We start from the raw sequence: 27,475 nt of genomic DNA, 5'->3' as shown, positions 1-27,475 counted from the left end.
CATGTGCAAGATCAGCTCAGATGTTGCAGAGCTGCACAGCCTTGGCTCTGATTGCAGTGAAAACAGCAACCCTGGGAGAGGAAAACAGCCAGAAGCATTGCTGGGGCCTGTACCAGGCACTTGTGTTTCCCCATTGGTTTGGGAACTGGATTTAAGCTCAGGCCTTTGCACTTGGTCATTGCACAAGTTGCAAGACTTAAAATTTCTCTGCTGTACACACTGAAATGCATTTCTTCTTCTCACTACCAAGCTCCATCCATCCTGAAGGAAAAAGGGAAAAAAAAGACAAGAATAAGTTCTACAACCTTAAATATTACTTGAACTTTTCCATAACAATGTGGAACTTTCTTCTTTTTTTTTTTTCTTTCTATGAGCTCTCTTTTCCCAAGCACTGCTTTCTTCTGTGTTTATTTGGATTTGAAATAGGGCTGTTTTATCACAACCACAGCACTTGGATTATTAAAGGGCAAGTAGATCAAACCTGTAAACTATAAACACAAAGTACAACTTGGAGTGATCTTTGGTTTCATTCTGGTTAATAAAAATTCAACAGAGCAGCTAGCCCTCCAAGGCATCATTTACACCATTTTTATAAACTCCCAGAACATGCTGTTTACAAGCACATGGCAGAGTATTATCACTAGTTTGGGGGGGGTTGTAACATTATACAATAAATGCCAGAAGAGCTGTAGTGATCCACCACAACAGCTCTAACAACAAAGGTTATATAAAAGCAGCAGTAAAGGTTGCTTTTAGTGAAGGACCTTTCTGTACAGGTAAATCAATTCCTAAAATTGTGTACACCTGTTCCAGACCAGGGAAAGAGCTGTAGCCATTCTGCCCAGGGACTGACTTTTAAAGGCCAAGAGACATAAAGGGGAGATTATAGAGATATAAATAAGAATATAACAATGTATAGATAAGAATCTTCTCTGTCCCTTAAATAACATTTTGCAGCAACAGATACACGTTGTAACATCAGAAACTATGTTTCCCCCTCTACCTCTCAGCTCTTTTTACAGTGGCATTTACTGCTGTGAGCTGAGGGGCTGGTGTGAAATGATGCCTGAGAGGACCAGAGGGACAGAGCTTGACTGGGGCACACATTAAATCCCAGTGTTGTCCCAGAATAGATTCTTTCACCCAGTGTAAGATGCTGATCCAACACTGAGTCAAGGTATTTGATTCATTTACGTTTCTGCACAGAAAGGAGGCTGGGTGGCAAATCTGCAAAGCCAGCACAACGATCATGACTTTTCACTATTTATATGTTTTAGCAAATAAAGGTATTGATGTTCATTGGCTGCAAGTTACATCATTCTCTTATTTAGCGGTCTATCTTCTACTGATTAATGATTCTCTCATTTCTTATTTTAATTAGCCCAGTATTTATCTTCTTTTGGGTTGGTGGTTTCTTGGGTCAGTGGTCTGTGACTCATTGGTCATGACCTGCCCCTGCCAGAATTACCTTTCACCCAGCTGGGGCTGATTTCAGTACAAATTGCTGGGTTGGCTTTATCAGTTTTTCCCTTATTTTGGGGTTTCTGCCAAATGTCCTTGTGGCCTCTAAGTTCTGCATTCTGCGTGCCCACTCTCAGTGGCACATCACACACATCCTTCTTCCCGAGCATTGTCAGTGTTCCCCCTAGGACTGAGGTCACTGAAACATGCAGAGCCCTAGATCTTAGCAAGGCAATTCTATCTTTTAAGGAATTTGTCTTTCCAACACCTGGACATCACTTAAAGCTTGTGAATCGCTGTTTCACGAGCGAAATCTCCTTTCTTGTTATAAGGATCAAAGATTAATGAACATCCTTTCTCAGGGAAAATGTCCACGTTCCGCGTTTTGCCGCCCCAGCAGAGGCGGCTCTGTGCAGGCCGGGGCCGGGCGCTGAGGGCGGGGCGCGGCGGGGGCTGGCCCGGGGACACGGGGACACGGGGACGCGGCGGAGCGCTCGGCATGGCGCAGTACGCGAGGGGCTCGGCCGTGGCCGTCATCCGGCTCCGCAACCCGCCGGTGAACGCGCTCAGGTACCGCCGGCAGCCCGCGGGGAGCGCGGGGCTGGGGCCCGCTTGTGAGCGGGTGGGGGATTCTCTGAGTCCTTCCTTTCCACCGAGCTCCCTCTCCCCGAGCCCGGGCGAGGCTCCCTCCAGTCCCGGAGGGAGCGGCCCCTGAGAGCCTCAGCAGGGACTTCTGCACCGCTCAGAGCTCGCAGAGGCCCCGGCGGCTCCTTCAGAGGCAGCTTGGATCTCGCTTTGCAAACAACATGCTGAACTTTGCCATAACTTCTGCTCTTTCTTGTAATTTCTAGTTGAGGGGTTTCACAGGAGAGGTGCCAGGCTCAGCAGACCATACATTCTGCCATCTCCCCTGGAGGGTGTTTAAAAACTTTGCCTATTTCTCATCACCTTCCAGTCTTTAAACACCAAGACACAGCACGGCAGCGTTAGCTCAGCCTGGAGTGCTTTCAGCGCTGCTTGGTACAAGTCAATGCTCAGATTTCCTGGTCTGACTGCCTGCCCCACACTGCTCAGTGCTTGCCTGGCGAATCACTGCACTATCCAAGTGTGCACAGGGGGGAGGGCAAAGGGCTCTGTGGGTATCAGGCATGGTTCAGCAAGCAGAGCTGGCACCAGCATTAAACTCAGCCAGGGCTATGAGAAAACAGTTCATTTGGCCTTTAAAAATGATTAAGGAATTGACTTCTAAATACTGATCTTGGTCAAAAAGGGCCCTGTGCAATCTCAAACACGAGACAGTGGAAAACAAAGTCAAGCACCAATCTGTCGGAGCCTCTGAAATTTTAGTTTTTCATGTGTCTTGAAAAGGACTTACATACTTTTGGCTTTACATTAGTTGTGGGGTTTAGTTCCTTTAGTTCTGAGGAGCACATAAACCCTTTCTAAGCAGCTGTAGTTGTTCAGTAACAGTGACCACAGTGTCTATTCAGCCTGTATTCACAAGCCAAAAATAACCCCACTGCAGTTGTGCTTGATTTACAAATGAGAAAGTTTGATAAAAAGAAGCTCATAAAGATGAGTAAGAGCATGAAAAGGAGATAAAACCTGACGTTCTGTAGAAAAGCTACATTGTAGCTGGCACTGCTCATTCTTCTGTTGCAACTTGTTTTGAAGTGCATAAAGAACATTTTCACGTGCTCAGGTAATTGGCAGGAGAAACTTGGAGTGACTTGATGAGTTTAGATGAACCCAACATGTAAGATGCCCAGAACTGTAAGGTGTAAGATATCCTTTGGACCTCCTGGGCCCAAGACCAGTCTAAGAAAACTTCCAGGCTGCGCTCACTATAAACTTTCAATCCTTACCATGAAATATACAAAATACAGACCTAAAGAATCATAGAATCTCTGAGGTTGAAAAGACCTTTAAAATCAGTGAGTCCAACCTTCAGCAGTAACCAGACATGCTTAAGGAACCTTAACTCCCTTCTTTTGAGAAGTCCTGGAGAAAACCTAAAGTCCCCTCTGCCTTTAAGCAGCAGCAGCACAACAGCTTCCTCAGGGCAGATCTCTGACTTTGCTGCCCTTTGCTCCTGGCCCTGCAGTGCCTCACAGCAAGGTGCAGCTCTGATACACCAAGGGTGACAGATTGTGTGCTTGTGTCCTGTCCCTCGGCCCTGCAGGGAAAAAAGAAGATCCTGGCAGACTTCAGATCCATTAAGCTACAACCACATGTCTGTGGTCTTTGGTGGCATGCCAGGGCAGAACCTGTTTTAAAAGAGATCCATAATTCTCACACCCTTGCTGTCAGGTAGGTGTTAGCTGAGATGTGATGCAGCTAGCAAAGGTAGAGCACACTCTGATCCCTGCTCCTGCTGCACATTTCTGCACTGGACCACAGGGAGCAGGTTTGTTAGTGCTGCTGGAAATGTTTGACTGCACAGGTCATAGGAGGCAGTGAAAGTTACAGACAGGAGCAATCCTGTAAATTTCATTTCACAGCAGGCACAAACGCTTTCTGAGGCTGGTGAGGTTTTGCTGCTGTGCTCCAGCCTCCCCTGCCTCTCCCCATTACCCATTTCCCCCCTCCTGGGCCATCACACCGGCCATTAGCACTTCAGAAGCCACTGGTGGGCAGGAATTTGCTTTCTCCTGGCTGACATCATCCTCTGCTGGTACCTTGGGGCAGTGCTTTCCTGAGAAATGTGCGCTGACTTGAGAGTCTGGCAGCAAATCCATTCCCACACAGACTCCCCTTTAAGCTAATCACTCTACCAGCAGAGGTGGCATCTGCCAAATTTGATTTGTTTGGAGGGTTTTTTCCTGATTTGCAGAAGTTTAGTGTTCAGAGACCTGCAAGACCATGACATTGAGAGAAGGGATTTAGCTATGCAAAGAACTGGGAGTTTGGGGGAGCAGAAAGACAAGACTGGCAAAAGGAAGGACTGACTACCCCTCCTCAGCAGAGGCAGGCTGCTGGCACTGGGAATTAGGAGGACTTGAAGGAGTATTTCAACATTTGAGCTGACAAGGACAGAAAAGCTCCAGGGAGGATAGGGGAGGCCATGCAATAGGGCAGCTTATGTGTGGGATTCTATGAAGTGTGACAGCACAACAGGTTTGATTGGGTAAGGCTCTCCCTGGCTGCCAGGATTGTCCTTCTGACCCTGATCACCTTAAAAATCAGAAAATGTAAAGCAGATGAGAGAAGCTGCAGCTTCAGACAGGTAGCAATGAGGGGAGAATGTGATTACCCATGCATCAGCACCTCATCAGGATGAGATACAGAGAGAAAATTCTGGGATTAATTAGCATCTGCTCCCTAAAACAACTACTCTAAAATTCCACCTAAAAGATGCCATTCTCACTCTGGCCTTAATTTATGTGCAGAAAGAACATAAAACTTGAACAGAACTGTTCAAGCTGTATTAGTAACTTGTCACACAACAGTGTGTGACAGTAGCTAACACACAGCTGGATCTGGCACTGAAGGAAGGGAGAGCAGAGCAGGTAACTCCAACACACAAGAACTCAATTTCAAGTAGGGGATTATGTAATACCCAGGAGTTAGTTCAAAGAAAAACACTGCAGGAAGCTATCCAAAGGAAAAGGAGCTTGTGACAATGGGAGAGCCTGAATTTTGTTGTTCAGGTTTGGGATTTGCAGGTTTTTAAAGAATATTAGAAGCTGAGAAAAATACAAAGGAAAAGGACCAGAGCTGCATGTTTCCTTACACTAATTTTTTTTTAAATGAAAGAAATTCACATTCACAAACTCCAGGTAAAATGTGAAATAATTAAAGTAAAAAGTAAAACCCTGTTACAAATCCAGCACCTCAGTCACTGCAATGAGTTCCATAAATTAAAAACAACCTGGTATGGTAATCTCCAAGAACATTCTCTTGCTCTGGTGTGCACCTACTCTTTAACAGCACCTGTTTTGAGTTCCTGAGACACTGAATCCCCTTGGCAGAATCACTTTTCTGCAGTCAAAATTGTGGAACTGACTGCATGGATGGGATGCAGCCTTGGAAAGCATGGAGGGAATTTGTGCATTGTTACTGCTAAATGAATGACAGTGTCACAGTAATGAAATACTTATGAAAATTACAGTAACTTTTTGTTTCTTTAATGCTCTAGCAGTTTGAAACTGGGATTCTCCTGAGTGCTTTTATAATTCTACTGTCATATATTTTACTATGATGCTTTAATTGAAAATTACATCTTTTACTGCCAGTTATAACATGTGAGTGACAAAGCAGTGCAGTCTGCCTGTTGGACTGTGACACATCCAAGGCAAACTTATCACTCCATCTTAGAAAAACAAGGAACTGCAAAAAGTCTGATTTCTTTCCTTTTTATTCCACAAAAAATCCAGTTGGGAAGAAGTTATATGGAAATAGAAGAGATCTTTTTGCAAGTACCGATTTAAATTTTTCAGTGCCGTGAACAGTCCTGTTGGGTTAATTAAGGTGAGACAAGGATCAAATTGTGATTTTGTGGCAGCCTTGATGACTAGTTTTTATTTTATTTTGGTAGTGATATGTTGTTGAAAGTGCTGAGGGCTTGGAACTGATTTCCTCCACAGAACCCTGAACCTTCCCATTTGCTGCAGACAACCCTTCTGGCTGGGCCTTTTGCATCTGCCTGGAACAGACACAGAAATACTGATTGCTTCTTGTCTGCTCCTGATGGAGCTGTGCCATTTGTCTCTACAATAGTTGCAAATTAGTAACTTCACATTTGTTTGGATCATGGAAGATATTTTTTCTCCCTCTTTGCCCCATGGTTTGTAGAGTGTAATGACATTTCCCAATGGCTTTCCCTGCAATCTCCCAGCCCCTGGGTGATTTTTGTATGGCTGTGGCCTGGCTCTTCACTGATGCACAAACAGAACTCAAAAGAGCAGCAAGCATTGGGGGCAGCCTGTGGGTGCTCCTCAAATAGCAGCAACCACAGATATGCCAAGGGGAGGGAGATAAAACACTATTTTTTAACATATTAAAACACATTTAGTGTATAAAATTTGGAAATGTTTTCGTATTCTGCTATGTGGACCTACATGCAGTGGAGAGACCTTTACTGACTCACCTCACAGTTTTACTTTGCCATGGCCAAATTATTCTCATTTTAAGTTTCAGCCTTCAGAACCATTACTAACATCACCCTTCAGAGCTGTCTTTGATGTCTACATTGGGTAATTGGTACATAACTGGCTGTTCTCTCTCCAAAAATAACACTTATCCCAGTCTCTGGCTGTCAGGTCTCAGAGCTCCCACTGACCCTTCTGTGTAGCACAGCCTTCTACAGGCAGCAGATGGTCCTGGAGACCCTCCTAGACAGCCCTCCTCAGCCAAGGGCCCTGATTGAGAGACTTTGCCAATGGTTTGTCTTGAATTTTTTTTTTGATTTTGAAGGAGAAATATGCAGAGCTTGGCTGGGATTCCTTCACACAGCTGGGAGCTCCTTGGGCCTTCAGGTTTCCCTTTGCAGACTATGGATTCCCACATGAATTCTGCAAGCATTGCTCTGTAAAAATGTCAATGATGTGGTTTCCATCTATTTCACTACAAGTTTCCTTTTTAGATGAAATGCCCTCTAACACATAGAGCAACGTGCACGAGCTTACTGTGCCTCAGGCCTTTTGATTAGCTGTGTGTAATTAACACTGCTGCTCTCCACTGGGCATCAGCAGAGCTCTGCTCCCTTTTCCTCAGCACCAAGCTCACATGTGGAGCTGGGCCCAGGCTTTGGAGAAGGTCTAGGAAGAAAAGCTGATTTTCTTCCTAGAATGAAAGAAAAAGTGTGGATGATATTTCTTGGATATTCCTCCAGCCTCCAGCTGCTTGTGGCTCAGATTTTCTCTATCAGAGGCATCTCTACATAGAATAGTCTCTCACAAATTATATCAGTATGTGTGTATAGCAGTACATTTTAGTATCTAAATCATATATATACATTAAATTTGTATTAATATTTCTATTACTAAAGTCCTAATGCTTCTATTTTTACCCACTATCACTATTGTTACCACCTTCTAAAACAGAATAGGTTCTCCAAGTCCATCTATACAAACATGAATTAACTTTAAAGAAGCAAATGCAAAGTGGACGTTCAGTTGGGTCAGACTTTTTAAATACCTGATTTGAAAAAAACCACTATTTATGCTTCTACAGATCCATTTTGAAATTCTTCATTAATTCTTTGCTGGGCATATTTACTGCAGAGCTACCTGTTCAGATGAGTCAAGACATGTTCTGTGTAGTGTTTCATGCCCAAATTCCCTTTGACAGGATCCCACACCAGTTTAAGTCCAGACCTATGTGCAGTTCTTCACAAGATGAAAGAGTTATTAACATCAGCAGAGCCTTAGTCAGGTGTTTGAAAAATAACTTTTTTATCCCTACAGCTCCTTTCAAAAAGTTCTTAGACTGTCAGTGGTTTAGCATTAATTACTTCTAAATTATGCTAAACTGTTTTCTTGAAAATCTGAATGTTTAATTCATAAAGACATCTTCAAAAGAACATTTTCCTGTGCTGCTTGTTGTGGAAACAGCAGTGTCACAGCCTGAAGATGAGTTCTCCAGGCAGTGACTGACAGGTGAGCAGTCAGCCTGTTGGGTTTGGGTGCTTGTCCTTGGAGTAGGAGGGAGAATAAGGGCAGGATTCACTGGAGAGGCAGCAGGCAGGCATGGGGGCTGCCTGTTGGACATGGTGCTCATTTCCACTGGGCTGCTCAGTGAACACACACCCCTTGGAAGGGGATGGATTTGATGGCTCCTCACTGAATCTCTTTTTATTTCAGTCGGGCAGTTCTCCAGGCTTTAGAGGATGGGCTGAAGAAAGCAGATGCAGATCCCTCAGTGAAAGCTGTTATGATTTGTGGTGAAAATGGGAAATTCAGTGCAGGTAAGACATCAAACACAAGCTGAGCAAAAGATGAAACACTCTCCACCCATCATATCTGGAGATTCTCTGCCTCATCACACTGCTGACAGAAGTCCTGATTTGGCTCAAAATGGCCACAAGAGAGGGTGCTTTGCCTGTTTTGCTGTACTACAATTGACATGGGGCACATAACAAGCTGGAACTTGAAATAGGCCAGAAGTAAACTGGCCGTTCATTCTGAAATGAGGGACAGCTGCTCAACTCCATAACATCCTGGTGTTTCCTCAGTCTCCATAGCTTTGTTTATGTAAAATATCTGGACCATTTACTGGTCTAGTGTACGGAATGTACCTAGAGTGGGGCAGTGGTGAATGACAGATCTCCAGCAGAAGAAGCCTGAAAAGCTAGGGAATTTCTGAGTAGTTCTATATTGCTTATTCATAGTAACTTGCACTAAACTATTCCAGGCTCAATATCACACCAAGAATGTTTGCAAATTTCTGCAGTGACAACATGATCCTTACAGTTACTCTGTATTTTTGTACTCAGCCTTCCTCGGAGCTCTGTGAAAGATCCAGGGTTCCTTGAAGGTGGTCCCAAAAGGGGGTGATTCCTGTTAACCCCTCCCCTGCCAGCTGCACGCTCTGCAAGGGCTTGTGCATCTGTGAGCAGCCGGCACAGAGGGAAGGATTCTTCCAGTCACCGCCTCGCCTACTAATTCCTGCTAATCTTTTGGTGCTCCCCCAGGAGCTGACATCCGAGGGTTCTCCGCTCCGAAGAGACTTGGAGGTGCCCTGGGCCCCATCGTGTCTCTCATCGAAAGCAGCGAGAAGCCGGTGGTGGCGGCCATCGAGGGCGTCGCTTTGGGCGGAGGCCTGGAGGTGGCGCTGGGCTGTCACTACCGCATTGCACACGTGAAGGTAACACAGCCCGCGCAGGGAAATGTTCTTTTGGGGACCACAGGGGCTGCTGGAGGCAGCGGGAGCCAGGCGCAGGTGGCACGAGCAGAGGGACAGGTGCCTTTCCTGGGACCCTCTGCCCGGCAGAGAATGGCTTCACAGCTGTAGGATACAAGTCTGTGTGCTCAGACATTCTTCACCTACACCACCACCCTTGACATCTCTCCTAAGCCTTACTAACTAATTTCAAGTCATTTCTAAATATAAAGTAACTAGTAGGATAAGATGGCTGAGTAGAACTCCAGTAACCAAATGTTAATTTGCCCTAGGTCTCATTATCTGGATTCTGATGCAGACAGCTGTATCTTACTGACTCATGCAGCGTGACTTTCTCTTATTTATTTTTTTTCCCCAGCCTTGTGAATTTTGCACTTCTTTCTGCTCATGGCCTACTTTCTATAGGCAGCTGAAACTCAGCTAGCATGGAGCATTTAGGGTTACATTGCTCATGAGCTCTGGGTCCCCAAGGAGCACTTTGACCAAGAGACAGCTTGAAGAGTCCTCAGGAATGATCTGGGTTTTTTCCTTCAATCCCCTCCTTCAAGGCTCGGGAATGCTGAACCACCCTGAGCAGTGCCTGTCTCCTTATACAAACTCCTCACTGACAGGGCCATCCCCTCACTTCTGCTGTGAGTCACTTTCTCTGTGGCAGTGTGGGTTGCTGTAACAGCATAAAGAGATACTGCACATCATCCTCTGTGCCACCTAAGGTGAGGACCATGGAATCACAGAATCACTAAGGTTGGAAAAGATCTCCAAGATCACTAAATCCAACCTTTGACCAATTACCACCCTGCCCACTAAACCACATCATGAAATGCCATGACTACTGTAACTATAAGTAGTGGTCTTAAAGTAACTCAAAATATCTCAAAAGCTCAATAGAAAATGTGCAGACTATTTTTTAAAAGCAACAAAATCTAGATAAATTTTTTAAGAGAAGACCTCCACACACTTCCTGCTCCCCCTGGCTTATCTGCCATGAATCTACCAGATATCAAATCTGGTAGAGACATTTGAAGGAAGATTAGGGAAGAGTTCAGTGGTGTTCAAAGCCAGGTTAGATGGGGCTCTGAGCAATCTGGTGTAGAAGAAGGTGTCCCTCCATGGCAGGTAGTGAAACAAGATAGTTTTAAGTTTCCTTCCAACTCTTTGCTAAACTTGCAAGAATTAGAGTAAGGAGATGAAAGTTAAGCCAGCCTGCCCTCCTCCAGTTGGTAACAACTACTTGCAAGCATTATTGACAGATGTGTCAATCTAGGGAATGCTGTTGGCCCTACAGTTCCCCCAGTGCTGTACTAGCACACAAATCCTCTGAAAGGTCATGTTTTCATTGTGCATTTGTACAGGAATGCTTCAAATGGTCAAGTGGGTTTTTTCTTAAATATTTTATGTAGCAAAAAGCAAGGATGAGGTTTCTATGCAGAAATTCTGAGGCTTCCTAGAGGAGCAATGTGACTCACATCTGCTTGTTTTTCCTCTATTTTGCTCAGTTTGCAATTACCACTCTTTCTGATCAGATTTTTGTTTAATTTTGCTGCGTTTTAGGCTCGGATGGGTTTGCCAGAGGTCACCTTAGGGTTACTTCCAGGTGCTGAAGGCACTCAGCGACTCCCCAGACTGATTGGAGTACCAGCTGCTCTGGATATGATCACTACAGGTAAGTGCTGAGTCTGTATAGACGTTAACATGGCATTGAGTCATACCAGCTTGGTGTAAAAACCAGGAATCTTTTACCTGTGTAGCTTCTTGGGTTGTAATTTTACTTGCTTCCACCTGTGAGGGGCTAATTACCAGCTGCACAAGTCATTTGATCAGATGGAAAAGAACAAAATTGCCCATCAGGCTCCACTGCAGTCACCTTATTTCTCTTTTTATGGCAGGAAAACACATTCCAGCAACTGAAGCACTGAAGCTGGGCTTGGTTGATGAAATTGTGGAAGAAAACACCATTGAGGCAGCAATCCGTTTGGCAAACAAAGTGATTGGTGAGGAACAAATTGTAGCAGTACCAGGAAATAATTGGTGATGTTTCAGGGCTGAAAAGAGGCAGAAAAAAGCCCACCAGTTTGTTCTAATTTATATGCTCCATTCTTGAGTTTTGGCATCCATATAAGAGAGAATTAATTGCAGAATTTGTTTCCTGTTGTCTGAAGTGAAAAAAAATCAGATGCTGGAAAGCTACAGAAATTCAACTGAGATTGAGAGAACAGATCTATACCAAGTCCTCCTGCTTTTTAATTGTCTATCCAAACTCAGATGCTCCTCTGGGATGCTGCACTCCCCAGGTTTTGGGGGGTAAGTGCTCTATCCAGCTACAGTTCTGGATCCCAGCTGGCATTGCATGCATTCTGGTTGCACCATCCATAATGGCTGAGCAAAAATAACTTTCTCCCTGTAGTGGAGGGGCTGGCACATCCTGTGCTCAATTTAATGATCCATGGTCTGTATGTGTCCCTAATCCTTTGGGTGCCATGTAAAAAAATGGCCTGTGCAAATGGGAGGGATGGGGAGAGATTTTTTCCCCCATCTCAGAAGTAACAGAATCAAATTTGCTGGAGTTAACTTGCAAAGAGGAACATTCCTCATGCAGCATGAGGAGCATTGCCTTTAGAGAAAACAGGGCATTTTTCCACTGCTGACCTTGTACCTGTGGAACCTGACCACTGCATTTCATCTGGGGCTCTGTCACAATGAACTGAATGCAGGAAAGCAAAAAACCCTTCCTGCTTTGACCACATGGCCTTACAGGCAATGCTGTCCAAGCTGGGATGTTGGTTTTGTTCCTCCAGTTCTCCTCACTACAAACAAGGCCCCTTCTCTGAGCTAGAAGCTGAGGCAGCCTAAGCTTTGTCCTAGATGACAGTGCACCATATTTTAAGGTAATTCAAAGAATTGACTGTTCTTAAATATCAGTGTCTCGTGTACTTTGCCACACCTTGAGATGTACCAGACAGGCACCAAGGTATCCTTTGGCTGGGTTTTCTGTAGCACATGCCCATCCTTCTCACTGTATTCATCCCACAGTATGTTAGAGCTTCATTTTCTAGTGCAGAATCAATGACATGAGCACTCCTCTTTACTCTTTCCTTTATGTCATCAGACTAAATATAATTCTTTAGCAAGAGATGGCTGATGTACTTCACTGCTGCTTCTAAGAAAAACAAAGGTACTTTGGTTCGCTGAGTTTGTCTGTTTTCAATGAGAATTCTGTTTCTCCATCTGTTGGGAGAGCAGTGAAATATTACCACTCTTCTAGGCAAATTAACCCAACAAACAGTGCTCCCTGTGATGTACCCTCTGGGCTCTGAATGATGCTTTGCCCAAGATCTATGCCAGTACTGATGACAGCAGCAGCAGTGTGTCATGAAATGAGTAATGGGTACATTGCTGGAACTGGCAAACCTGAAAACATTCTGGATTCCAACAAATGCTATGTGCAATCAGGTGAAGTTTAGATATTTGCATGCTTGTTTCTTCCATGACAGACATTGTGCAGTGGCTGAGAGCTGTGAAAGCCAGCTTGGCCTTACAGGACACCCTCAGGAAGGAAGCATTGACCACACTATTTCTCAGGGTAACTTGCTCTCTGGAGCTTATATCCACTACCAAACACCAGCAAAATCCTGTTCTTTACCTTCATCTTCTTTGGAAATTGTCAAGCTTCATCTTCTTTGGAGGATGTAGCTACCAACATGGGTTTGGTTTTTTTCTTGAGCTGTATAAGCATACAAGGATCCTGGCTGAAGGTCCAGCAGGTAGCCTGTTCCAATCTTACTCATTATTAGATTTTCACTCTGTTTATTGCTGGTTTGAGTTATCCCAGCAAAAATGAGTAATGTCATTGACGGTGTTGCACATCACACTATATATCAACTCCCACAGAACCTTAAAAATGCTTTCAGACTCTTTCCAACAGCTTTACTGGCATTTAAAGTACATGTTTTAACAGTAAAAACACTGGTGAGCCAGCTAATCTATTTCTTTCCTGCTTGAAAAATTTCTCATTACACCCTGCAGAAGACCATGACAAGTTTTGATGCACCATTTACCCTCAGGTTATCTAATAATTTGAAAGATTGGTGTACCCAGGGCCTGTATGCTTCTTTTTGAGTCATTCCTTGCTTTGGCCTTTGCCTAAAGTTAATAAATTTCCTGTCCTACAAAGGTATGGCAGAACTTTCATTTTTCTCCATCAAGCACAAACAGGGCTGCAGAAGAGATGAAGGAAGTCTTGTATAGCTGGTCTGGAGTTTGTTCACACAGAGTTCTGTTTTCAGTGAATGCTTCTCAGATAATCTTAATAAAACCAAAGAGAACGTACCCCAAAAATGCCATTACAAAATTCCACTGGCTTTGTGTGGCAGGCAGCATTTTGTTTCTGAGGAGATTTTTTTCAAACATGAAGCTCCAACTGCTGACTTCTTACAGAGCAGTCTGGCTGAATAACTGGTTTTGTCACCACTGGAATTTCTATTCCTGGGAAGGCTGTACTGCAAGATAACTCTCAAAGAATCAATTCAGAAATAATTTTCTTCTAAAGCTTTTTCAGCACCAGAGCTGCAGTATCTCATGGCAAGAGATCAGTCTCAAATGACTGCCTTACTGTATCAGGGGTCCTTGATTATTGTTGTGATACACAGCTGACAGAGCTACTTTTATGGCACTTTGGGAGAGCATTCTCATCCATACATTTTTATGGGTTGCTCCTAATGAAGAACACCTTCAAAAGATGCTCTGAAACACTAAGTGAGTGTAGGAATACACAGAGGCAATTACTGATTCCAAGTCAGATTTTTCATTGAAAACCAGAATATATGTATTGCAGATAGGAAGCAAGAATAATTCCCTGACCTCTCAGGCAAACTGGCTTCTGCAGGCTAAAGAAAATATCTTCAAACTGGCTTCTGCAGGCTAAAGAAAAAAATCTTTAAAAAGGAATAGACAGGAGCTAAATCACTGGGGACAAGGAGAATGTCCTTTCATTAGATGTGCTTGACAATCACTGCAGTGATCCAAAGCTGCATTTCAGGCTTTTCCCAGCTGATGGCATCACAAAATTGACAAATGGCTGGAACTGCTGGTGACATGCAGTAGTTTGTATCTCATCCTGCCCACTTCTTGTTGGCCTGCTCTGGTCTTCCTCAGCTGGAGGAGAAATTGGCTCCTGGCCTCCACACAGCAGACTTTGAAACTCTCCACATACACCCCTTGTTTTTCTGACCCCATCTGCTGACTGACCTCAGAGCAGAGCAGTACCAATGCCTTGCGCCAAAGAGGCAAGGAAAACCAGAGCAATTTGGAGTAGCTCAAGCTCCCCAGGTATTAATCTGTGGGGAAAGGTGATGAGTTTCTGCCTGTAAGCCACTGGGAGTTGCTGCAGAGGAAGCAGTTGTTCCTTCTGAGGCTCATCAAAGCTAGGGGTGGAACAGATGCTGCTGTGGGTAATTGAAATGGAGACTGGAGGGAAGCTTTCCTTTAGAGCTGCAAGTCCTTTCCATGAGCCACCTCTGGCAAGATGCACAATATCAAAACATTTTAATCTCTCCCCAGGGCTCAAGGTTCTGGCTGACACCTTCCTTAGACAGAGCCTAGCCAAGTGTGGACACCAAACAGAGTTTGTGAAAGGTCTGACATGGCCTGGAATTCTCTGGCAGCCTGAGGGGCAGGGGCAGGGCTCAGCTTTATTCCTCAAAAATTCACAAGCAGTTCTCTGCATGAGGAAAACATTAGGCTGGCCCTGTCTCTTGCATGTGCCATCTCATAGTGTCCCAAGGGTTTACAACTCTAGGATGATATTTCTTTCTTTAAATAACATGGTATTTGATGCTGCCTGCATATGTGGTGCATTGGCTGACAGAAATTTTATAGATTTGATCTGCCCTTTGTGCCCCCTGGACTACAAACCTGGTAAATAAAGCAGGAGTCTGTGTTAACTCCTGTGTGTGGATGATGCTTTTGCTGCAGCACTGTTCATCATCTTCCTGCTGCTTTGCTTTTAGAAATCAAGCTGCAGGTGTCCCACACTGATCTCTTATTCCCAGACTTGGATTCTGGTAATTCTTCCCTCATCATAAACATGTCCTACATTTTTATTAGCATTGCAGAAACTGAGATATTGCACAGAGGTGCTGTAGAAAACCTATTCAATTTGCAGCTAAAATAAGAGTTTTACTACAGGACCCTGAGGTTTTTTTGGTTTTTTTTTTTTAGTCTGAGAACTGTCTCCTGTCCCCCATCACTATTTGTGCTTACAGTATTATTTGCTGTCTGAAGACCAAGCTTAAAGGCTTCCAGTGATATTCCTTTTTTACCAGCCCTTTCCATTGGATGTCATATGAAGTTCCTTGATCTGCCCAATCTTCCAGCCATCAGATCAGCTCTCTGGGACAAGCCTGAGCTTTCCTCTTGTGATGGAATATAACCCACTATTTAAGTCCTAAATAAAGAACTGCAGATAAAGAACATTTCTGGGTTAAAAACTTAGGGGAAAAAATTATTCCAAAATAAAGGAACATTATCCTGTTCCTTTATTTTGGAATAAATATAATCCTGCAATACTGGCTGGTACAAATTATATCCACTGTCAATGTTGAAAACATTTTTATGAACTCTGATTACAAGGGAAGCTACTTACACAGTGAGTGTTCATCTTTTTGTGCTCACTAAGAGGCTTAATTAAAAACTTGAGCTCTGAAGACCTTTATTACAAGAAATCAGTGTATTAACTCATCCTGGAAACTTGTATTTCAGTTTCTCCTAAGCATTGCTCAGTCTTGGAGGAAGAGCAAGAGTCAGGACATGTATCTCAGGCAGCCATGCCTGCAGGACTGCCATTATTCCTGCTCTTCAGTATCCCTGTAGGGTTTCCTGAGTATTCTGCTGGTGCATTGGCACTTCCCTCACTCAGACAACAGGAAGAGAAAGAGGAGCTATATGCAAAATGCTGCCTTGGAAGGAAGTGTGCTCCCATGGTAGAGCTCATCTAAGAGGCCAGAGCAATGAGACTCTGTCCCCAGAGAGCTTCAGCATAAGGTTCTCAGGCCACCACCTGACTTTGGTGGCAGTCCTGGCTGCTTCTGGGAACAGCACTAGCAATCCTTGCAGTGCCATGCTGCAGTTAATGATCTGCCTATGGCTGGGATGGCAGCAGGGTCTTTGTGACAGTGCTGCAGTATCAAGGGGATACCTCCTAAATTGCTGAACTTGTTCCTCCCTGGTCTTTACTGAGCAAGCTGCCTTTAGAGCAGAGGAACACCTGAGTATAGCCAGCTCTGTACTTACAAAGATGACAGAAAATTTTGGCATCTGAACCATAACTATATTCTCCCAATTAAAATCCTGTCTAGGTATCACCATAGCAACCTCTGTCTGTAATAAACTTCACATATTTGTGTGGCTGCTTGATTCATCACTTGCTGACACAAACATGAACTCTCCCATTTGCTGCCAAACTCATGCTGAGTGAGATCTCCTTTTGGTTAGTCCCAAAGTGACTTGAGGGGCTCCTTCAGTCAGAGAAGAAGTCAGGGTGTGTTTTCCACTCTCCTGTCAATGTCTGGGTCAGGCCTCTGGCTAATGTCAGCTGAGTCCTGAATATTGAACAATACTGGAGGAAAGCTTCATTACTGAAGCCTAAAGAAAGATCCATATGAAAGTGGCAGCTAGGACTGTAGAGGGACAGAACTGGAAAGTCAGGGCACTCTGAAGCTGAGAAAAGCAAGGAGAGAATTACTTATTTGAAAACAAAGTCTTACTTTTTTTGAAGTCTGAGAAGGAACTTGAAAAATCGTAATTGTCAGAGCAAGCAGAAATAAGGAGAAATGTCAGAAGCTTTAGTTCTAGACCCAGCTCACTGTGCCATGCAAGCCCTAATGCAGGGATTGGAGAACAGGAGGCAGACTGCCATCCCAGCCTGTGGAAAAGGGTCTGGAAATATTACATCTGAAAAGACGGGGCTGCTTTGTTCTGTAACTCCATTTCTCTCTCCCAGGTCAGCCCCTGGGACCCCGCAGGCTCAGCCTTAAGCCGGTCCCCAAATTGCCCAACATGGAAGCGTTTCTGGAGGAAGCCCTTGCGAAGGTGAAGCGGCAGGCGCGGGGGTGCCTGGCTCCGGAGCTGTGCTGCCAGGCCGTGCGAGCCGCCGCCCAGAGCCCCTTTGCCGAGGGCGTGCGGCGGGAGCGGGAGCTGTTCCAGGTGCTGCTGAGCTCGGGGCAGGCCCAGGCGCTGCAGTACGCCTTCTTCGCCGAGAGAGCCGTGCGCCGCTGGGCCACCCGCGGCGGGGCCTCCTGGAGCAGCGCTGCCCCGCAGCCCGTGCGCAGGGCCGCCGTCATAGGTAAGCACAGCCAGCTGCGGGGACGGGCACCCAGCGCGGCCAGGAGCTCCGTGGGAGTCCCCAGCAGGCACTCGCACCCATCACACACTCCACACCCATTGGTGAAGTTGTCACTGCTTTGGGAAGCTCCAAATTCAGATGGCAACTCACATGCCACTAGATTAGCACCTGGAGTCTCCTCTTCCTTTGGAGGAACAGCTTTCTCTCACTTCAGAGACAGCTTTGTGTTGTCATCTTATGGCAGGGGTTCCATACTGTTATCACCTTATCTCAAAAGTTTCATACCTTCTTGGTGTTTCTCATGGGCATCTCCTCAGAGCTCTGACTCTTTCTTCTTCACAAAGCAGCCACTGACCCCAGTTCCCTTCTCACCCAGCCACCCCACTCTTTTATAGCATCTTCTTCTCATTGCTTACAGCTGTGGCCTGTTAAAGCCAGGCCTGCTCCTAATCTTTGATAATTGGCCCAGCTGCAACTCCTTAGGGGTAAGATTACTTTCTACACCATCTTTATTTTCTTATATTCTATCCCCCTACAGCTTTGTGTGTGGACCATAAGCAGTCTGCTCCCTTTTAAACACCAAGACCTGTTTTTGCTTCGTGCTAGAAGCAGGTCTGTAGGAAATTCTCCTCCTCCTGGACTAGTTCTGTACTGCAGGTGCATGTGCACAGAGTCACTCAGGATATATTAATACAAAAATGTTTTGACAGCTGTATTTTAAGAAGATTTCATCTCACTGGGATCCACTCCTGCCATTTTGTAGCCCAGCAAGATAATGCCTTCATTAATTTTTTATAAGAGCAATTTAAATAAAACCTTCAATGCACTGCTGAGATTAAAAAAAAATATCTTTCAGCTCTAGCTGTTGATAGTAGCACTCAAAAATGGTTAGACAAGTAATGGAGCACTTGGAAAACATCCATTCTGTTTCAAGGAAATCTCACCAGATCAACACTGCTTTTTTTCTGGGTGCTTCTCAGGGCTCTTGATCTGTCTGACAACTCATTTTAGGCCATGGAGAATTTTTTGGAAATTCTCTTCATTAGCTGCCATGCCATATTTTTAATAGAAATGGGTTTTAAGCATCACAAACCCTGTGAGAAGGATCTGTGGCTGTTAAAACATTCAGGTAAAGAGGCATTAATTGTTACCAGATTTGTTCTATGACTTGAAGAGCACAGAAGTTTGGACACACACTTTTGTCAGTCTTGCAGTGTGTGCTTTGACAGGAGGGCCTGTGTTGGAGTTTGGGGGAATGACCAGGTGACCAGGAGGGACATTCTCTACTCTGTGCTGCTAAACCATGCCAGAACAACACACTTGCAAAGACCAAATCACAGTGACAGTTTAGCCAGAAGGGCTGTTAGAGCTGAGCTGCCTATTTTGGGGCTGTAACTGAGCTAGAGGGAATTCTGAGGACAAATGCAACCTCTATTTAAAAGTTTCTAGTAGAAACATCATCTGTACTTTATTTCCAAGCAGAATTGGCTGGGCTGCATGTCTCTTCCATTGGATTAAGTATTTGCCACTCATCTCTGGACAGATTTCTGAAATTGCCCCAACTTCACCTCCAGGTTTCAGTGTTTTTCACAGCTGCTTACAGACAATCAAGTTAACTCCTCCTTCTGCAGAAGAAATAAACTAAGTGCTTTGATACTTCTGCTGCAAAGTACAATCTGTCACACTCTGGTCATTTGATTTACCCTGAACTTCCACAAATTTTTCAACACTTCATAAAATGTGCATAACCAAAGTGGGAGCAGCATTCCAGGAGTAATTACACCATAGCCAGGTACCAAAGTGTTTCTTCCTTGCTCCTGCTGAGCATGCCCAGGGTAACAGGCAACCTTGGTATGAGCCACATTAACACATCCAGTTAATTATCTACTGGCAGGGAGCAGCTGCACCCCAGGGATGGGGAGCTACTGACAAGAACAGGGAGCAGAACCACAGAATCCTTGAGACAGGAAGGCACCTCTGAATGTCATCTTGTCTAACATCTCCTCACATGGGGTCACCTAGAGCCACTTGCTCAGGACCATGTCCAGACAGCTCTTCAACATCTCCAAGGATGAAGACTCCACAACTTCCCTGGGCAACCTGTGCCAGTGCTCAGTCAGGCCCAGACTAAAAAGAATTGTTTCCTTTTGCTCAGCTGGAACTCCCATGTTCAGCTTGTGCCCATGACCTCTGGTTTTATCACCAGGGGCCATTTGAGCCTGGCTCCATCTCCTTTACCAGGTACCTTTCTCTCTGTTTGCATACACATGGGTGAGATGCCCCAAGCCTTCTCTGTGCTGAAGTCACAGCTCCCTGAGCCCTTCCTCATGAGACATACTCCAATCCCTTAATTATCTTATTTCCCCTTCACTGAACTCACTCCAATCACTCTTGTACTGAGGAGCCCAGCACTCCAGCTACATTCTTACCAATGCCACACAGAGGGCCAGGATCACCTCTCTCAAGCTTCCAGCAAGACCCCTCCTGGCATAGCTCCACATACCACTGATCTGCTCTGCCACAAGGCCATGTTGCTGCTCAGAGTCAGCCTGGTGTCCACCAGCACTCCCAGAGCTTTTTCTGGGGAGCTGCTTTCCAGCAGCCAGCCCCACTATGCACCATTCCTCCCCACACACAGAACTTTACACTTCCCTGTTCCTGAAGATCCTGCCCACCCATTTCTCCCTCTGGATGGCAGCACAACCTGCTATTGCATCAAAATGTACAGTACCTGGGCAAGGCAGGCAGGGCAGGACCAGAGATGGTGCCAGGAGCTACTGGGAGTACAGGTGATCAAGCAAAGCTCCCAGGATGAGGCAGGTCCAAGGTAAAGGTGGGACGTTAGTCTGGCAGGCTGAGGTTTGGATCAACAGTGACCACAACCACAATAAGCCACCAGAGCTCCTCCAAGAAAGCTTAAGAAGGGGGCACAAGCCCAAGTCTGAGCTTAAATAGGGCTCAGAGGCAATGGGCAGTACAGGTGAGTGGAAGCTCCAGGTGTGGCTGCTCAGGGACATCAAATCCCATCAGTGCACTCAGGGCCTTGACACTCACCCAGGCTCCAGCCCTTGCTGAATCACTGATCTCATTACACAGCCCCTGTGTCCCAACAGTAGGGCCTGCTTTGCTTACACTCTTGTTCATGTCATACTTCATTTCATGTGATGTAACTTATCTTGGAGGTTCTTGATCACCTCCTTTTAACCCTGAATTCCTCACCGAAGTGTCACTGCTTTCTAGCCCTTTTTTCTGCATCTTGTGCTTTTTTCCCTTCCTCTGGAATGTTTCCCTCCTATTTTTCCTTTTGATATAAGTGAAATTGTAAGTCCATTAGAGACAGGCAGAGAGCATGCCAACACAATTGTATTTTTTCTTTCAGGTGACTGAAACAAAAAGTAATTCTCCAGCCAGTACAATGCTCTACAGTGTTTTGTAACTTCATGTTTTTGATCTGAAGTACATCCCTGCAGCACCAGAAATCCAAATCCTAGGGATGATTTTTGAGGGACTGACACCTTTTAAAACAGTGCTGCTCATCCATGCCAGTATTGAGTCTACCCTAGGTGACCCTGGGTCTCTCTATTTTCACTGCAGAGAGGAGGTCCGTCAGAGAAAGGTGCTGCTTCAATTTAGGCTCCTTAGAAATCATGCAGACCCCACATTCCCTCAGACAGTGCTGTGCTGTTTCACACACTAAAACCATGTTGCATTATGCTGCTGCTTCCATCTCTTATTGCTGCATGGTGAGAAGCAACTGAGGAGACCATGTTGACTTTTTCATGTTGACTTTCCTTTGCTTTTGTTGTTCTGAACTCTTGGCTCCCACCTCTTTTCACTTTCTCTGGTTCCTCACCACCCAGAAAGAAGGTTCTTTTCTCTCTGTCCCTTGCAGCTGCATCTCCCCTCAGCTCCCTGCTTGTCTGGAGTATCACATTATTTCTGCTTGAAACTGATACCCTGAAACAGAGAAAGCAGCAGCCCCTGTCTACAGCAGCCCATTACTGCCAATTGCTTATTGTTGTTTTTATCAGGAAAACTGGAACAGTCCTTGCATATTTTTAGCAGTCTGTAAAGAATTATTTCAATTGCCAGGCTATTTAATGTCCAAATATTCATTGTAGTTCAGAGTGTTTTTCACAGATAGGTATTTCTGTAGTGTGGGACTGTACATGATCTGCCTTGTACATATTTCAAGTGCTTTTGTTTTGAAATTTGTATTTTAAAGTCCTTCAATTAATTTTGTATGATTTTTCATATTCTAAATACCTCACGTGACAGATCAATAATTAACCATCATTATTCACTCAGCTTGCCCAGCAAATGGATTTGTTATACCCATATTTGGCCTGAAATTACATATGTACAAGTGTAGTTTTAATTATATGTCAAAGCTTCATTTCACAATAAAAGACCAGGAGCAGAATGGCTGGGAACTGTTCTTGCTCCTGAAGCAGATTTCAGTCTTTTTTGGAAAGATGTGCCTTGTGCATGAAACTAGTCCCCTGCATGGAAGAGGAGAATAAGGGTTTTTCCTGGTTTGGGGGAAGGGAGAGCACTATTGAGTAAGAAAATGCAGCACACAGCAGAAATTCTGGAGCAGTTCCTCACCATGTTTCAGTCTGTGTGATCTGAGCTGAGCATGAGACATCTCCCTACCTCTTTCTCCACAGCCTTCTACACATGTAAGGCCTAATGATCCCCTGCCTTTTTTTTCTGCTCTAACATATTCTTCCCCAAGTTCACTTGGCTTTCTGAATTGCAAAAGAGGAGTCCCCAGAAATGCCTCTTTTGCTGCTAGATAGCCAAAGCTCTCCTTAGTTTTATAGCCCAATTTTAGGAAATATTTCCAGGGGAATCATGCTGTGCAAGCTCTAATGTAACAAACCCCTTGGGGCTTTCATTACTATCTCTGCCAGCTTCATTAAACATCATTTCATACAAGCCATTGCAGAGTTCTGTAGGAAGTTGAGAGACAGCTTTTCTAGGTCAGAAACAAGCTTGGCAAGCTCATATCTTATCTATAAGCCTGTTCCTGTGGCCTAGAAAGTGTAGTACTACAAGCATGTGTGCCTGTCTCTCTTGGGATGGCTAAAACCTATATGGAGTACTCATGATGGAAGCAGCCAGGGGAATCACCTGCCACCACTGCAGAGCTTCCCTGGGAAAGAAGCTTGGGGAACAGCTGCTCACAAAAGAGGTCTTGATTTAGGAAAAGGCAGTGTGGAAAATTAGGAAAAGTTCATATGGCAAGAGAACCACTAAGATTGCAGTCACAAGACTGAAGCTGGATCAGGAGTGCATAAGACCCAGGATGTGTGGAGAACTTGGAAATTCTAGAGAGAAACATTAGGCTTCCACAGTGGGAAAGAAGAGACTTCAAGAGGGAGCCATGTGGGACTGCAAACACTTCAGCTTGATGGCTAAAGAGAGCCTGACAGATGGGGCTGGGTTGGGGGGGAGCTACCCTCCTGCTCTGCAGGAAGAAATCACTTTGTGTGGCTCACCAAAGCCAGGGAAAACCTGTCCCTAAATGTGCCTGCTCCTGCATCAAAGGCTCTGGAGAGTGAGCACAGTGGGAGGAACTACTCATGTTCAGGTTTTTTCAGCCAGCAAAGCATAGACACTGAATTACTAAGAGTTGATTCATATTATTCTAGATTTATTTTCAAATTAGTTTGCAGTAGAAATTGATTATGAAATAGCAAATCTAATTTCCTTGAAAGGAACTTCAGCATTTGCTTGGGAGTGTAATGATGGTTTGTAAGCAGGCTGCCAGCTAGTGATGCCAGTAAAACCCATCTTCTGGTGGCTAAGCAGGGAATGTTTGAAATGTCTTGTGTGCACACAAGCTGAAGGTGGGCAGAACTAAACCAAGGGTGTGTAACATGCAGGAAAAACACCCTACCTTGTCTGACCTTGGTTGCTGGAACTTGTTTCAATGATGACATCATTTCAGCTCTTTTTTATAAAGCTGATTTAGACAAAATTTTTAATCCCCTTGTTTCTGTTTATTTGTTTAGCTGACTTTCATTTGTAAACCTGAGATTAAAAAAATCATTTTTACAGAATTATAACAAACCTTTACTTTGTCTGGTTGCTGCTATATTTAGGATATTAGTAATCCTCCCATTCAGAGGCTTTGCACTATCAAAGCTGGTAAAATTGTGCTGACCTTCCCTCACTAATTTGTATTAATTTAGTTGGAAAAGCCTCCACCATGGGAGAGCAGGACCAGTGGTGTGGGTCATGTGTCACAGGAAAGTGCAGCTTCATTTAATGTCACAGAGGACAGAGCTGGTGCAAAGGACCAAGCCAGTGATCTCTACACTGGTATTCCTGGGGGTATGAGCTGGGGGTAGCACATTTACACACCTTGGAGGAAAAAATTACAGTGTGAATGGATTCTCAGTTCCAGGAATTCTGGGCAAGAGCTTTAACTGTGTGGTTGGACAAGGAAGACTGACTTTGAGAATCTCTAGCAGTTAGGAATGGCTTGTGTTGGAGGGCTTGAAGAGTTCCTGGTGGGCAGGAACCTATCTCTATACCTGACAGAATGTGAACAGCAGGCAAAAGGCTACTGATGTGGCAGCGTGATTTAAAAGGAGAGAGAAGACACTGAAATCTAGATTAAGAACACTGCATTGGTTCCATCCTGTTTGAGCAGGCACAGGAGGCCTTAGAGACAAAGTTTAGAGCAGATCAGCCTCCAAGTCTTTACAGAAATAGCAGCTGAATTTTTTTGCTTCAAAGATCACGCAGTGAAGCACAGAGGGAGAAAAGGAGGGAGACAAAGAGGAAGCTTGGAAGGACAAGGGAGAAACCAACTCTTTGAACTTTGCCAGTGTCAAAATCTCTAGGGGGGTGTGTCTGCTCAATGCCCATAACAGACCATCTCACAGGAACAGGGAGGCACTGATACCCTCAGGGTGAAAACTTGCTTTGAATCTGCCTGCAGAAGGTCATAAGAGGGTTGCAGATGTAACTCAGAGCTTCTTTCTTTGATCCCCATGTTCTCACACCTCAATGATCCTGCTTTCCATAGGTGTAAAACTTTGCAGAGATGAGACATGAATCACATGGTCTGTGCACACTGGGTGAATCCCACTGGCATTTTGTAAGCTTGTGAGGGTACTAACTTGCCTTTGTGCTACCTCTTTTCAAACATTTAGGCTCACTGAAAGAGCAGATTCACCTTCCTTTTTCCCAGTCTTCAATATCTGTTTTCTATGTATGCACTACTTGTTTTCAAGAGGCTTCCACTTTTTATCCTGGAGATACAAAGGAAATGCTACTTTCAGGAGATTAATTTGCTATTCATAATCTTTGATTCTATCTTGCTTTTATCCCTAGGGCTGGGAACAATGGGCCGAGGCATTGTGACTTCTCTGGTTAAGGCCAACATACCTTTGGTAGCCCTGGAGCAGGATCTGGAGAATCTCAACAAGGGAAGAAAAGCTGTCATGCTCCTTTTGGAACGTGAGGCTATGAAAATAGAGGGGGGTGCCCAGATCCTGGATTTTCATAACCCTGCACGTCTCCAGTTCACTGTGGACTTCGATCTGTTGCGTGATGTAGACCTAGTCATCGAGGCTGTGTTTGAGAACATGGCACTGAAGAAGGAAATATTCCACAAGCTGTCAAAGATCTGCAAGCCAGGAGCTTTGCTGTGTACGAACACATCGGCCCTGAACATCGACGAAATAGCTTCTGCCACAAACCGCCCACAGCAGGTCATTGGCACCCACTTCTTCTCTCCTGCCCACGTGATGAGGCTGCTGGAAATCATCTACGGCCGCCACACGTCCCCCACCGCCATCGCCACTGCTATGCAGCTGGCCACAGCCCTGAAGAAAGTGGGAGTGGTGGTAGGGAATTGTTTTGGGTTTGTTGGGAATCGCATGATGTTTCCGTACGTCCAACAAGCAGTTTTCCTTTTAGAGGAAGGGAGCAGACCAGACGCAGTAGATCAGGTTCTTGAAGATTTTGGGTTTAAGATAGGCCCCTTCCGCATGTCTGACCTGGCCGGGCTGGACGTGGGCTGGAGGTCTCGGAAGGACCAGGGCCTGACTGGGCCGTCCCTCCCCGCGGGCACGCCGGCCCGGCAGCGGCACGGGCAGCGCTACAGCCCCCTGCCGGACCTGCTGTGTGAGCACGGCCGCTTCGGCCAGAAAACCGGCAAGGGCTGGTACCTGTACGAGAAGGCCGGGGGCAGGACAGCCACGCCAGACCCATGGCTCCTCAACTTCCTGTCCCAGTACAGAGACACCCACGGCATCCAGACCCGCTTCATAGACCAGGAGGAAATCCTGGAGCGGTGTCTGTTTTCCCTCATCAACGAGGGGTTTGCCATCCTGGCTGAGGGAATAGCATCAGGCCCAGAGCACCTGGATGTCATTTACATCAATGGCTACGGCTGGCCAAAGCACAGGGGTGGCCCCATGTTCTACGCCTCCACTGTGGGGCTGCCCCGCGTGCTGGCCAAACTGCAGAAATACTCTGAGGCCCACCCTGATGTGCCCGGCCTACGGCCCAGTGCCTTTCTGAAAAAACTGGCAGATGTGGGGAACCCTCCCCTCAAAGAGTGGATGTCCTACCTCAGCCAGCAGAGCTCCAAGCTGTGATTCCCCTGATGGAGGCTGATCTCCTGAACCCAGTGCTTCAATTGCACTGCTCCCTCCAATAAACTCCAAAGTGCTACAGGCCCACAAACAATGCCACGGGCCTTCCAAGACCTTTGCAGAAAATAATTTTGGCCAATAATTGATCTCAGTCCCCCACCTGCTGCAGGTCACCAGTGCCTTCATCCAGCCTTCTCTCTCAGCCCCAGCCTCACCCACTGCTGGGTAAAGGCCTGTCTCATTTTGCACTGCCTGCAGGTCATCAGAGCTGTACTCCTCTTCCTGTCTGTCTTTGGGGAAGGCAGGGAGCAGTATTTACAGCCCACAATGCCAATCATGATTGGAGCCAAGAAAATTAGGATCACAGTCTAATCAAGACCTGCTGGATCTATCAAATCCTGTCTTCAACCTATTTCCCAGTTTGCTTCAGTTCAGTTTGTGCAGCCACCTCCCCTCAATCCCCCGGCTCTTCTGCAGCCAGCCAACTGGAACCTGCTCCCTTCCTGCTGCTGGGGGACAGATGGCACAAGGGTGCAGCAGCTTTCAGAGGTAAAGTCAAATGAAGTGGAGAGAGCAGGTCTGGGCAGAGAACAAGGGGCTGTCCCTTGCTGTCCCCTGGTACTGTCTCTTCTCCCTGCTGCAGTGGAGGCTCGAATAAATGCCAGGAAAGCCACAAATACATCAGCCTGACTAACCTGCCCTGTGGTGTTGGCACATGACTGGCTTTCTGCATCCAGACTCCATCCTCTGTTGCCATTATCCCCACCTGGCTTTGTCCAAGCAGAAACATCTTCTGGCATCCCTTCAAATGTGTTGCCATCACTCCCTGCATCTTGCCTGACTACAGCAACCAGGTCTTGGGGCCCAACAGGCTCTAACTGACCACCTTGAAACACGGCCGGGCACTGACCAGGTTTTCCCATGGTCAGAGGGTGCTCTGGGAAGGGCATGGCACAAGAGCTGTGCAGGCAGGGACACTGCTTGCAGGCAGGCAGGGAGGTGGCAGATCTCTAGCAAAGGGCAGAGCAGAGTGAGAGGGAGCCAAACTAGCTCCAGGCTTGATGTTTTTGGACAAAGTCTCCCATTTCACACATCTAGTGAATGTATCTTCCAGCCTGGTGTGGGGATTAGGTTGGTCTGTATTCCCTCCTCAGGCACACTGAATGTTTAACTTTTGATTTTAATATAATAAAACTGCTTTGATTATCTAATGACA

The 27,475-nt window shown here is 45.6% G+C and overlaps 1 protein-coding gene across 1 annotated transcript; it reads left to right on the top strand.

The window, feature by feature from the left end:
• Window positions 1-1,953: 1,953 nt before the first annotated feature.
• On the top strand, window positions 1,954-27,475 carry EHHADH (enoyl-CoA hydratase and 3-hydroxyacyl CoA dehydrogenase). Its single transcript, XM_058031196.1, has 7 exons — window positions 1,954-2,031; window positions 8,265-8,368; window positions 9,095-9,267; window positions 10,855-10,966; window positions 11,190-11,294; window positions 17,300-17,641; window positions 24,992-27,475. Exons 1-7 carry the CDS (start codon window positions 1,961-1,963, stop codon window positions 26,260-26,262), a joined length of 2,178 nt encoding a protein of 725 aa, XP_057887179.1. The 5' UTR covers window positions 1,954-1,960; the 3' UTR covers window positions 26,263-27,475.

This window comes from Melospiza georgiana, chromosome 10 (assembly GCF_028018845.1).
Source record: "Melospiza georgiana isolate bMelGeo1 chromosome 10, bMelGeo1.pri, whole genome shotgun sequence".
Classification (NCBI taxonomy): Eukaryota; Metazoa; Chordata; class Aves; order Passeriformes; family Passerellidae; genus Melospiza; species Melospiza georgiana.
Note: the sequence above shows the minus strand (reverse complement) of the source record. Positions and strands in the feature narration are given on the sequence as shown.

Bases quoted from the DNA above. Each gene is read 5' to 3' on its own strand.
- EHHADH (XM_058031196.1), top strand. From the start codon at position 1,961: ATGGCGCAGTACGCGAGGGGCTCGGCCGTGGCCGTCATCCGGCTCCGC. The intron at 2,032-8,264 runs GTACCGCCGGCA...TTTTTATTTCAG, and splicing joins CCGCCGGTGAACGCGCTCAG to TCGGGCAGTTCTCCAGGCTT. The intron at 9,268-10,854 runs GTAACACAGCCC...GCTGCGTTTTAG, and splicing joins ACCGCATTGCACACGTGAAG to GCTCGGATGGGTTTGCCAGA.